General features: G+C 47.0%; 1 protein-coding gene across 10 annotated transcripts in view; it reads left to right on the top strand.

The window, feature by feature from the left end:
- The window catches only part of VPS13D (vacuolar protein sorting 13 homolog D), a 119025-nt gene extending 109900 nt beyond the window's left edge, over positions 1-9125 (top strand). For all 10 annotated transcript variants that reach the window (XM_081201335.1, XM_081201333.1, XM_081201330.1 and 7 more), the window contains 3 exons: positions 1667-1798; positions 6926-7166; positions 7879-9125. In XM_081201335.1, the coding sequence (XP_081057461.1) occupies positions 1667-1798; positions 6926-7166; positions 7879-8010 (505 nt within the window). In that variant the 3' untranslated portion in view covers positions 8011-9125. The remainder of the gene's footprint in view (positions 1-1666; positions 1799-6925; positions 7167-7878) is intronic.
- Positions 9126-13585: the final 4460 nt, after the last annotated feature.

Genomic DNA, 13585 nt, shown 5'->3' with positions numbered 1-13585 from the left:
TAAATGGGTCTACTCTGGGTATGGAGGCAAACCATACACAGAAGACTATTGTATATGTGCATCCATGATCTCCACTTGCAAGGGACGGGTCAGCTGGGAGGGTAGACCAGGTGCTGTTGCAAGGAGCCTAGCAGATATTCATTTGAGCTTTGATGACCTTTTTATTGGCTTTAACATGTCTGTATTGCATTGTTGTGGGTATCTGTCTGTCTCGGGAGACAATGGAGGAGTGCGCCTTTGAGGGTGAGGTCAAACTCTTGGAAGGTTACAGTGTCTGCTATGGCTGGAGAGACCAATACTGGAGAGACATTATTTTGTTGCAGCTGGTTGTGCTGCTGCAGATGCACCATGGCATTTCTTCACTCTGCGCTCCTCCTGGCGGTCATTCCTCCGCCAGTCACTGCTATGGATGCACTGTGGTTATCTGCAAAGGATCGCCACACGGCCAGATGGATCTCGCCAACTGTCACGTCATGTTTGCAGGCGCCCTTGTAACACAGAGTTGGTGTGCCAACAGGCCTGGTGCCTGAAGCCAGCTCCCTGTAGACCAGCCTTTCTCAACCTGTGGGTCCCCAGATGTTGTTGAACTACAACTCCCATCACCCCTAGCTAGCAGGGATGAGGGGAGTTGTAGTCCAACAATATCTGGGGACCCACAGGTTGAGAACTGCTGCCATAGAGGGATCCTGCCATCTTCCATTCTGTGGTCATGACCAAGCCAGCGTAGACATCACTGAGACAGGAGTGTCAACCTGCTGGGAATGTGAGCTTGTGAAAGCGCATCTTTGTTTGAGACTCTGCCCTGCTGTGTGATGCCCAAAATACAGTGTGTTTTATTTTGTAAGCTGCATTGATACTTCTGTGTAAAGCAGTGATGGCCAAACTCGGCCCTCCAGCTGTTTTGGGACTACAACTCCCATCATCCCTAGCTAACAGGACCAGTGGTCTGGGATGATGGGAATTGTAGTCCCAAAACAGTTGGATGGCCAAGTTTGGCCATCACTGATGTAAAATGACTAAAAGGTCACCTGTAAATTGTTGTTCTAATCACCGCCAGGGGGAGGTGGGAAATTCTGCTTGTTTATGTACTACAGTGGTACCTCGGGTTAAGAACTTAATTCGTTCTGGAGGTCTGTTCTAAACCTGAAACTGTTCTTAACCTGAAGCACCATTTTAGCTAATGGGGCCTCCTGCTGCTGCCGGAGCACGATTTCTGTTCTCATCCTGAAGCAAAGTTCTTAACCCAAGGTACTATTTCTGGGTTAGCTGTGTCTGTAGCCTGAAGCGTTGGTAACCTGAAGCGTCTGTAACCTGAGGTACCACTGTATATAATTCCCCTTAGGATAGAGTTCCTAAGGGAATTCTTCAGAGAGTTTCCTTACTGAATAGTAGGTAGAAATTGGGTTGTTTGCTGATGGATGGGGAAAAAACACGCTACACGCAATGTTTCTACGTTGGCCTTGGCAGCCCAGTGGATTAGGCAAATTTTCAGTATACTGGGGGACACTTACGCTGAAACGTATCTCGGTGCCGTTACGTATTATGGCATTTTCGTGGTGACTAATGGGTTGCTGTTTTTTCAGCAAATTGAATTTGACTGAAGTGCAAATGAAATTATGATTGAAATAATAAGAATAACATTGCCTGTCTTTTTTATGATTGACAGGACGCAAGCGGAAAGAGTGAGGAAGCCGCGGTGCTGCAGGGGCCCACAAGGACTCCTTCCTCGATACTTGGAGAGTCAGGCAGAAGGGCAAGAGGTGCTCTGCAAGCTGACGGAGAACATTCAGGATGAGTTGTAAGCACCAAAGCAGTTTGTCCCTTTGCTCCCCACATTCTCTTTAAATGCCTTCTCGTGGTTTGCAGACCAAGAGGCAGCTCGCTGCAACGCAGTTTTCATTTGCTCTCGTGCGATTCCCACCGGCGTTAAGAAATTCCCATGTGGGTTGCATCACCCCCTTGTTGCAACAGCTTTGCCTGCTAGCACATTCTTGTTGCCCCTCGTTTCCTGAGATGAAAACAGATTTTTAAAAACCAAAACAGGATTCTGTTATTGTACTCCTTGCCCCACCGCCGCACATGCCTTATCCAATTCATTATAAAACCTGGCTGTAGACAAACTAAGAGGTGGGGTATAAATGTAAGCCTCTTTTCATTGCAGCGTCCGCTTAAAAGTTTTGAGCTGAAAGGCAGTAAACAGGAAGGAAGGGCCTGTAAGAGACTGAGCATCGCTTTGCAACTGAGCATGCAAAAATGGGAGCATCTGTCCTCTCCTTTTTAATGCATCTCAATTTGTGCCCTTAAATTGTGGTCTTCTGTGGGATGAAAGCATAGAGAAGAAACTACGCGCGTGCACACACACACACACACAACTGAGTGAGCCACAAATCCCTGGAAGTGTGATTGCACATGGTTCCATTAAGTTACGCACAAAATTGGAAAAGCCTTTCCCGTTAGCCAAGTTCCTGCTCATTCTGTGGTCATATTGCAAGGCTGTAGTGGACAGAAGGTAGCAAAACACACTCTTTTTTGTCACTACCAGTAGAGAATAAGTTCGTAGGAGGCGGAATGCTGCTCGGATTATTCTTATATCTGTTCATTTTTTCAAGGATCTCACAAACAACCCTCCCAACTCCCATCAGCTGCAGCCAGCATGGCCTGTGCTCAAAGCTGAACTCCAGAAATATATGGAAGGCATCATGTCACCTACTCTTAACTGTAGCAGATATTGAACCAAATGAACCATTGGTCTATGGCAGCTTTCTATGTTTCTGTGACTGGGGATCACCAAGCAGGTTCCATGGCTGAATCGGTCCAGAGTTTCAGGCATGGATCTCTTCCACAGCTACCTAGAGATAGGTGCCAGAATTTGGGCCTGTCGCCTTTTTGCATGCCTGTTAGGTGCTCTGCCCCTGAGCTGTGGCCTTTCCCAAGCTTTGTTGTTGTTATCAGCCATAATTTTCATTTTGTCCCCACACCAGACAAGATAATAGGACTGTCAGCCAGAGCCTTCTGAGCCATACAGATGGCTCATTCACCAGAGCATTTCCCTCTGGTGTCTCAGTAACAAAGCCAACACCCGTTTGTGGGAAGCCCAGTGCAAACTCTGATGTGTTTATTTCTCTCCCCTGCCCCCAACGGCCATCCACTCCTCACTTGTGATATATACACATACCGTATTTTTCGCTCTATTGGACACACCGGACCACAGGACGCACTTAGTTTTTAGAGGGGGAAATCAAGGAAAAAAATATTATCCCCCCCCCCAGCCCCAAAGAGCAACGGACAGGCTGCATGCAGCCTGTCCACTTCTCCCAGAGCTTCTCGGGGCTGCAGGGGAAGCCCGGGTTTCCCCCCCCCCAGCCGCAAAGAAGCCAAGACAGTGCGCGGGATCCATAGCTGCGCAACCTCTCCAGCCAGGAGCTAAACCTCTCCAGTGCAGCTAAAGAAGACAAGGCAGCAAGCGCGATCCATCCCGCTGCCTTTAGTCTTGCGCAACGGGATGGATTGCGCCCGTTGTCCACCGGGGCTGGACTAGATGACTCCTGGGGTTCCCTTCCAACCCTGCAATTCTATGACCTCGGAAGGTGTTTGGGGTCTCCACCACTGGAGGCTTTTAAGCAGTGGTTGGGGGACCATCTGCCTGGCGTTCTTTAGCTGTGATTCCTACATTGTGAGGGGGCTGGGCTAGATGACCCTTGGGTGGTCCTCCCAACTCTATACAGTCCTACAGTTCTGCGGCAGGAGATCCACAGCCACTTCACACAATGCCCACTCCCAATTTTCATCTGAGAGACATGTGTCTCTCAGTACCCCCCTACCTGCCACACTTCCCCCACCCCACTTAAGCTGAGGGAATTCCTGCCCAGAGAAACTCCCAGCAATCAAGGAGGAGGAATCCGCTGAAGCCTCGAGCAGCGAAGAGGATCCATGGGTCCCCTCTTTCCCTCCTCCGTGGTTGCTTTGAAGCAGGAAAGTGGGAGAGGAGCTGCTTACACGAGTGTAAACTGCCCCCCTCCCACTTTCCTGCTCCAAAGCAATTACGGAGGAGGAATCTGCTGCAGCCTCGAGCAGCGAAGAGGATCCATGGTCCCCTTCCTTCCCTCCTCCGTAGTTGCTTTGAAGGAGGAAAGTGGGAGAGGAGCTGCTTACACGAGTGTAAGCTGCTCCCCTCCCACATTGCCGCTTCAAAGGGAGCCAGGGAGGAGGGAATCTGCTGCAGCTTCCCCCAACTCCCGCAGAAGCCGCGCGCTCTTTAAAGGGGCTGTGCGGCTTCTCCTGGCTTTTCTGGGAGGTGGGGTGATTCCCCCACCTCGTAGAAAAGCCCGCAGGAGCCGCGCAGCCTTTAAAGAGGGTGCCGCTCTTGGGGGCTTTTCCCCCAGGAGGGAGAAGGGACTGCTGCAGCCAGTCAGTCCCTTCTCCCTCCTAGAGAAAAGCCCGCAAGAGCGCACGAAGCTTGTGTGCGGCTCTTGAGGGCTTTTCCCGCCTGCCTCCCCCCTGCATTCGCTCCATAGGACGCACACACATTTTCCCTTGCTTTTTAGGAGGGAAAAAGTGCGTCCTATGGTGCGAAAAATACGGTACACACACACACACACACACACACACACACACACACACACACATATATATATATATATATATATATATATATATATATATATATATATACCATATACCCAAGTGATTGCATATTTTCTTCAGAGTTAAATCCATAAAATGGAAGGCTCTAATGCCTTGCTTTACTGTTCTTCCTAAATGTTTCCATCCCCCCCCCCCCAGCTAGGCCTACTGTTTTCACTTCTGGAAAAGGTTGTGTAATTAAATTAGTTCCTTATGTAAAAAAAAGAGGGGGGAGGTTTGGAGGGGTGCTGCAAGAGTGTAGAGCCATAAGTTCTCCAGAGACGTTATCGGCTTCCACTTCGTTCTGTAGATCTGTTGTTTTAGTTTTGGTTTTAATTTTATTTAGAAGGTTGTCGCTTGCATTGCTATGTTGTCGCTGCTGCTGCTGCTGCAGTTGTTGCTGTTTTGTGTTTTTTTAATTGCCAAAATGTAGGGCTTTGGGGAGGGTGGGGTTTTGGAGCAGCACAACAGCCTTCAGGGGTCACCAGAAGGTTTGTCAGTTGATCCTGGAGAGGGGAAAGGCATGTGTCAGCAAGCGAAAATGAACAATGATGTGTGACTCAGGCTTAGAACAAAACAGAGCTCTTGCTACGGATATTCCAGCAAACAACATTGCCAAGGCTCCTCTTGTGCTTACAGGACTCCCGGTCCACGTTGCACCCAATTGCCCATTTTAGCGCAGCTGACAAAAGATTTCCTTGTAACTGGGGAGTTTGCGGTGTTTGGGTGTTTGCTTGTTTTTATGGAGACCAAGGGGTGGCCGTGTTCTTTGTTTTGTTTTCTGCACTTGGCTAGTTACAGCTAATGCCAGAGGAAAGTGCTTTTTAAACACCCCCCGACTTCAAACGTTACCATATGCTAGGCATATTGTCCCAGGCCACCTGCTGGTCTCTAAAAGGGCCTTGAGTGAGCCACCCCACAGGCTGATTTCGAAGCTTCCCTGTAGACAAGGTACATGGCTTTCCCTCTTCTATACCTCTCTATATAACTGCAGGCAGAGTAGCGGAAGTCAGGCCTGAAGTTGTTTGCAGCCCCAACTGTGAATGGATGTTCCACTCTTGTTTGTTTCAGAGTGATAAGCAACCACAGGAAGTTTTCTCTCTTGCATGCCTGAAACACCTAGTCTCCAGAAGGAGTGGCAGTATTCAGAGTTGAATCGCAAACAGCTTGCCCTAGGAGCACATCCTATATCTTACCAGTCCAGGCATGGCCACAAAACTGGGAATTCCCCTGCTGAGTTCAGGTGACTCTATGTAGCTGGATCCTGTAGCTCAGGAACAGCACCTTCAGGGAAGGCAGTTTTCTAAAGCCACAATCACGCTCTTCCCAAGTTCTTGGGAGTCTCGCTGAATCTGTGGTTATACCACCTCTGCAGAGAGTGCGTTGTTTAGAATGTGGGGATAGGTGAGAACGTTTTTACCTTCAGGTTCCTCCACACAATAATTTTTTTCCTTCTCCAATAAGTGCAAAGGCAAAACAAAAGTCTGCCCCAGAATGTGTCGCCACAAGTGAGACTGTGCCCTCAGATCTAATGCATAGTTTACTTGGAAGTAAATCCCATTGTTTTCAGCAATGCTCACCCACAGGTTAGCTGTGCGTAGGAGTGCAGCCAGGCTTCTGATCATGGCGTTCATCTGCGCAGACTTTCTTGGAACGGAGCCCTTTCAAATTCGGGAAACTTGCTTCCGAGTGTGTAAGGAAAGAGAGCCTGGAAATAAAATGCATTCGGAAAGTGGTCGTTTTCTGCCTCAAAGGGAAATCATAAAAGATGAACATCGTTCCGGGTTCCACGTGACTCTGCCCCAGTGTATATACGAGGAGATAAAACAGCCTAGCCCTCCTGGTCAAAATAAACTTCAGATACAGAAGGCCATAGGAAAGGCAGCCCCCCACCCAACCTTAACAATGTAGGAACCTAAAAGTGCAACAGGGGGACATAATTCATTGGTTGAAGCAGCTGACTCAGCGTTGGACTCAGGATGTACGTTGCATTATTGTCAATAATTATAAATGATTTCCCAAGTGCCAGACACAAGCTGCATACAAGTTGGGACTGGACCCAAGGACAATTTATTCTAGTTCAGGCAGATAATGATTCTCAAGCCACATCTTGCCTCTCTGCCTCGTCTTCTGTCCTGTGATGGTTTTGCATGAGATTAAAATCCATCTTGGTAGCCAGTGTGCTGTCTGGAATTCTTCTAGCAGCAAACTCATTTGACAGCAGATGTTTGAAACATGAACATCCAGCAAGTGAGGCACTCACTTGACTTCCTGATTTGATTTTTCTTTCTTTCTTTTGCAGCTTCATTGCAGCAGAGAACATAGACAGTTATTGCGTTATCATTTCCTCCAAAACGGTTTATTTCCTGAAGAGTGGCGACACGATGGACCGAGAAGCCGTCTTCCTGGAGGTCAAGTATGACGATCTCTACCATTGCCTTATCTCAAAGGACCACGGGAAAGTCTATGTGCAGCTGACAAAGAAAGCTGTCAATTCAAGCAGTGGGGTGTCGATACCTGGCCCATCTCATCAGAAGCCCATGGTAAGGATATTGGTTCATTTACTTGCCGCTTGCATCTGTGGTGTTTATAGACAGACAGACGCGCCCTGAAAATCACCCAAGCCCTCTGTGAGCAGTCCGTAAAAACCAGTGAATCGCACAAATAACAATGCAGTCAATAAGTTGCCTTGGTACAAACATCATGAACTCAGAACCAGCATAAAACATGACCCAAACAGCAGAACAACAGGCTAGAATAAAATAAATATTAAAAATCCAACCTATATAAACAGCAAAAAGAGAGAGCAATCTGTGTCCAGATTTAAAAGTGCCAAATAGACGGCTGAAATTCAAAGGCCGGGGTGGGGAATTGAAATTTTCATCTGGCACTGAAAGAACCGTAACTTGGGCACCAGACAAGCCTCTTGGAGGGGAATAATTAATCTCAGGATTCTAGTTAAAAACTTCAAGTTGATCTCACCAGCCTGGTCTGCCTACCACTTTTCCAGTTAGAGGGGTTCACCCCAATGCCATCTGCTGTCTCCAGCCACGATTAAGCACAAATGAAGACATGGGTGGTGTGCAACCAGCAATATTTTAAGATTTCTTCTTCATGGTGGAATCCTAAGCTTAGTCACCACTGGCTGTGCATTTTTGTCATTTTTACCCAGCACAGGGAGGGGAGGGGCAGGCTGCTTCCAAAGCATAGCTGCCAATCTCTGTTGACGTGAGAAGTGCAATTTGTTTTGTGCAGGTCCACGTGACATCCGAGGCCCACGCGGTGAAGCTGTCTCAAGAAATCAACTATGCAAAGAGCCTTTTCTATGAACAGCAGCTTATGTTGAGATCCAGCGAGCACCCAGATCAACTCGAGCTGGACTCCTGACCCTGACAAAACCTCGTGGAGAAGTCGCCTCCGCACTTGGTGAAAAAGAGCAGGACCAGCGTTTGGGTGTTAGAAAGTGTGTTCTGTGAGCCTAGGAAGCCAAGACCCTGGAAACAAAAGAGAGTCTCGCCATGGGGGGAACTACGAGATCAAAGACGTATTTGAAATACATTTAGTTTTAGGGGAAGCCCTGTATTTTCTTACTCTCTCTGTGTGTATATATACCTCTACAGATATATATATATATAAATATATATATATGTATGTATGTACAACTGTGTTTGGTGTAAATAAGAAAGTGCACAGGGTATTGTGAGGGTGTATAATGGTCTATCTCCTGTAAAGAAATTAAAGGAAAAGTTATATTGAATTTTCTATTGCACTGATTCTGAGCATTTTGAAACAATGCTTTTCCTGTGGAGGTGGTGATGAGGACACCTGGAGCACTTTGAGGCTCATTTTTTGTTTTGTTACAGGTGCTGTGAGTGATCTGCACTAAGCTGGGTTATGGCAGAGTCAGGATGGGGCCTGGCGACGAGGGTGGGGCATGTTCCTTTCCACCATTCAGTGCTTTTGTGTGCTGCTGGCTCCAGAATTATTTGGGTTCATTGTTTGGAAGGGCAAAGGGTAGGGGGCTCCAGCAAAATAACGATACCTAGGGTGTTTGCTCTTTAAAGTAATTCTGGTGTGTGGGTGTGTGTGTGTGTGTGTGTGCTGCAGTGATCCCTGCAGGGAGTCAGAATCTCCAGTTTAAGGGAAACAGGAGACTTGTGTTGTTTTTTTAATCATCTGCGTAACTTTTCTTGCATTTTGTGATGTTCACTTTATAAGGCAGTGTTGATGTTTAAACAATAATGCCTCCTTTTATAGTGGGACATTAGCAGAGGAAAGTGATGTTATTGCACACACACGTACCCACCCACACAAAAGTTCCCCTCTGTTGGCCTTAAGCAGAAAATGGACTCTGACCAGGAAATAACACCAGGTATATAAGACGACTGGAAAGTATCAACTGCCTTTTGGGGGGGGGGGGAGGAATGGAAGTTTATAAATTTTAATACTGCAGTCCTGTAGTCTTAAATCTGAGGATTAATAAATGCTACTGCTGCTCTCTCCTCTTGTCTCCACATTCTTTGGATGGTGACCATGAATTCCAGGTTGGCTCCCTGCCTCGGAGCTCTGGGAAGGGCTGTCGCTCAGTGAAAAGAGCAAACGCTTTCCATGCAGACCATCCAAGGTTCAATTCCGGGCCTCTGTGTGTAGATCTAGGAAGAAACTATAGACTGGGGGTCATCATTCTATGTGGGGCTGCCCTTGAGACTGACCCAGAAACTCTAGCGGGTGCAGAATACCACGGCGAGACTCCTTACGGGGTCCTTGCTGCAGGATCACATTCACCCGGTGCTATACCAGCTGCACTGGCTTTAACCTTTAAATCCATATATGGCCTAGGACCCTCGTACCTACAGGACCACCTCTCTTGGTATGTCCCATGGAGGACCTTACAGTCTTCAAATAAAAACATCTTGGAGATCCCAGGCCACAGGGAGGTTAGGCTGGCTTCAATCAGAGCCAGGGCTTTTTCAGCCGTGGCCCCGATCTGGTGGAACACTTTGTCACAAGAGACTAGGGCCCTGCAGGACTTGACATCTTTCTGCAGGGTCTGCAAGACGGAGCTGTTCCACCAGGCCTTTGGCCAAGGCACAGTCTGACCCCCTCCTTCTGTAATCCTCATAGAACCCTAGCCCAATGGTTGCCATTAATTCAATTCTGAATTGATTTTAGAATGTATTTCAATTAATTGACTGTGATTTTATGTAAATTGCACTATTTTTACTGTTGTTAGCCGCTCTGAGCCCGGCTTTGGTCAGGGAGGGTGGGATATAAATAATAAAATATCATTATCAGCACAACGCCTGCAGGCACCACCTCCTCTGGCACTCATGGAAGTTCTCTGTCAAAGTTCTGTCTCTGGGGGTATGGGGGAAGCTGATGTCGGTGGCTTTCTCTACCATTTTAGACGTGACTAGCATCCACCGTGCTTCTTCAAAATCCCAGATGTGCCCACAATGCTATATGGACCAATGGTGGTCTGATTTGATGTAAAGCTACTTATTGCAAGAGGCACCTTTCTAAGCAAGCGGAGGAAGGGAGGAATAGGAGAAAGGAAACATGGAAGCGGGAATCCCGGGTAGTCAGTAGTGGCAACTGCTTTGCCAGGGGGCCACTCTTACCTTAGGTTTCTCTGTTTGTATTCCATTTCCTTGAATAAAGAATCAACTTTACTGCTCATCTCCGAGGCTCCGGGATGAACCAAACCTGAGACTAGGAAGGAAGAAGCTGACAGCCAGTACCACCCCCCACCCCCACCCCCGGACTACTTGTAAGAAAGAAGGCAGGGAGATGGGAGCTGACTGAGGCCAGACTGAGGGTGATGGGGCAGCTCCTCATTCACTTTAATGGACCAACCTCCACTTTCCTATAGGTAGTATAGAAAGAGGAACGAAATAGCTGCTGCTGCAAATCCTTGTGATTAGGCCACATATCGTACGCATGCTACCAATTCAACTACCCAAAGGACTTCATGGGGAGAGCCCACCAAGTGTTGGGTGTTACTCTGAAATGCGCAGGTAGCTTTCCAATTCAAACCTGGATAACTTCAGTCACTTTCCCTCATGGTTGTGTGGAGCCAGGAAAGCAGCTTCCTGACGCCATTTTGAAAGCACAGCTTTGCTCCTGCCTCTCGTCCAGCTCCTCTGCTTTTGGTTTCAGATCTAGCGTCTGCAAAAGGAGTCATTCCAGATTTTTGCAGTGTGTTTTGTCAGGGGGAAAGAGCTTTTTTTTAAAAAAAACCAAACAAAACAGCATTAGGAACCACAGTCGTGTGTGTGTGTGTGTGTGTGTGTGTGTGTGTGTGTGTGTGTGTGGAGCTGTGACTCTCCTGTTGATATTGGCACTAATACCCCATTACTAAGTGAATAAACATTGCATTCAGATTCCAAAGCCCATGGCTTAAAATATCTTCCGGCTCTCCCTTGCCCTCCCCCCGCCTTCCCCGTTACTTCTAGAAAGCACAGAACGGTGTGGTTTCTTATCTCCCCCCCCCCCCATGGATACCCTTCAAGGAGTCGAGTGTGCCATTTTGCAAATGGGAGAACTCTGAAATAGCTGCTTGCATTGAGTTAATACCCTCGGTTGCTGCCTGATTTGGAATTATTGGGGGGCAGCAGGTACATGCAAAATTGCCATTTTGGGGGAAGCGCTTGGCTCTGAACGCTCCTCCTAAATGGGAGCTTCTTCCACCCCAGATACAAAGAAAAATAGGCGTGGGGCTCAATCGAGATGGGGACTGCAATGAGGAGGGGGAGATGCATTAAAACCTCTCCCATGTTTATCAAAACAGCGTATATCTGAAATAGTGATGCTGTTTGCAGATTGTGGATCCTTACGGTGCCTTCCTATTGGAAGGTGGGAAATACGAATGGAAGAGTTGCGAAATAGATGTAGAAAAATGGAACTGCATACCTCCAAAATTGTGCGTATAATGAACCAGGGTATATTTTCCAAGCAGGTGGTAACTGAAGGTGTCCCGAATCTAGATATGATTTCTTCAGTTGAGTTCTTAATGCCATATGTGGTGACAAACAGCCGTAATCCCCACCTAGCTGTCTAATATTCCCCTATAGGCTTCTTCCAAACAATAAGGCCTTTGAGAGGGGAAAATTCACATCTCACCAGCACCATCCTGCCCCTGTGAGGCAATATCAGTGTTAAACTAAAATGGATATGCAGTCTAAGGACCAATTCAGACATCTTGGTTTTCACAATAACAGACGAAATAACATTCCTGTGGTGGTTAATGCTTTTTGGAGGATAATTAAAATATAGCTTTTTATTTATAGAAAATATTTGTGTGTCACAATATCGGGGGAGGGAGTATCGAAGAGGTTGCTACTTAATAAAAGCACCGTTTTAGCCTAGGCTTATTACCTATATCGTTGGAATACTGTTTATATTAATTTTCGTGGTGCAGAAGATAAATTTTGAGGAAACATCTGTTACAACAGTAAAAAACTAATAACATGTCCTGATAAAATGGCAGACTTTTATCACCTGGCTTGAGAGCAGTACATGTGAAAAGGATCTAGGAGTCTTGGTTGACCACAAACTTGACATGAGCCAACAGTGTGACGCGGCAGCTAAAAAAGCCAATGCAATTCTGGGCTGCATCAATAGGAGTATAGCATCTAGATCAAGGGAAGTAATACTGCCACTGTATTCTGCTCTGGTCAGACCTCACCTGGAGTACTGTGTCCAGTTCTGGGCACCACAGTTCAAGAAGGACACTGACAAACTGGAACGTGTCCAGAGGAGGGCAACCAAAATGGTCAAAGGCCTGGAAACGATGCCTTATGAGGAACGGCTAAGGGAGCTGGGCATGTTTAGCCTGGAGAAGAGGAGGTTAAGGGGTGATATGATAGCCATGTTCAAATATATAAAAGGATGTCGTATAGAGGAGGGAGAAAGGTTGTTTTCTGCTGCTCCAGAGAAGCGGACACGGAGCAATGGATCCAAACTACAAGAAAGAAGATTCCACCTAAACATTAGGAAGAACTTCCTGACAGTAAGAGCTGTTTGACAGTGGAATTTGCTGCCAAGGAGTGTGGTGGAGTCTCCTACTTTGGAGGTCTTTAAGCAGAGGCTTGACAACCATATGTCAGGAGTGCTCTGATGGTGTTTCCTGCTTGGCAGGGGGTTGGACTCGATGGCCCTTGTGGTCTATTCCAACTCTATGATTCTATGATCATTCCACGTGTTAAAGTTCATTAGATGTTGTGAGCACTTTGAGGGCCTCTCTTCCTCCTCCGTTGCTGCCCTGATGGCTCTGTGCAAGTCGTAAATAATAACAAACATAAGCATGGCTCAAGTATAAAAGCTGTACAAGATGCACTGACATCACCTAGCTTTAAATAGCACAAGAGTGCGTTCCCACCCTACCCTGAGGGTCACAAAGTGTCTGGTAACATCTGGTGACTGTTGCCTTTTGCAACTGCGAGAGCCAGAGCAGAATCGGAGCCAGAGCAGAATCAGGCACACCCAACAAAGGAGCCTCATCCATTCAGCTCCTGAGCAGCTGTTTTAAAAGGCAAGAAAAGGAAAGTTCAAATTTCCTGTTGCCCATTCCCAGTACTTTGTCACCTCAATGGCTACAGAAAGGAGGGTGGGAAGAAGAAGGTTTGAGCCTGACTTCTCAAACATTATTTATTTTTCCTTGGTAGCTAGGGATTGGTGGGGGGCGGGGGAGGAATCAATTTTATTTTATTGCACTGCATTTTAATGAGAAACCGCCTAGTTCGCAAAACGGTACACTGACTGAAACGCAGCTGTCGTCTGTAATAGGCGCTTTGCTGAATTTTGCTATGCAATTTGAACAAGCCGTATACATGAGTATGTATTAGTAATAATGATGATGATGATGATGATAATTTATTTATACCCCGCCCATCTGGCTGGGTCCCCCCAGCCACTCTGGGCGGCTTCCAACAAAACACTAAAATACAACAACCTATTAAAC

Source organism: Podarcis bocagei (genome assembly GCF_964188305.1).
Source record: "Podarcis bocagei genome assembly, chromosome: 7".
Lineage (NCBI taxonomy): Eukaryota > Metazoa > Chordata > Lepidosauria > Squamata > Lacertidae > Podarcis > Podarcis bocagei.
The sequence above is the reverse complement of the archived record's forward strand: the minus strand, read 5'-3'. Positions and strand labels throughout refer to the sequence as shown.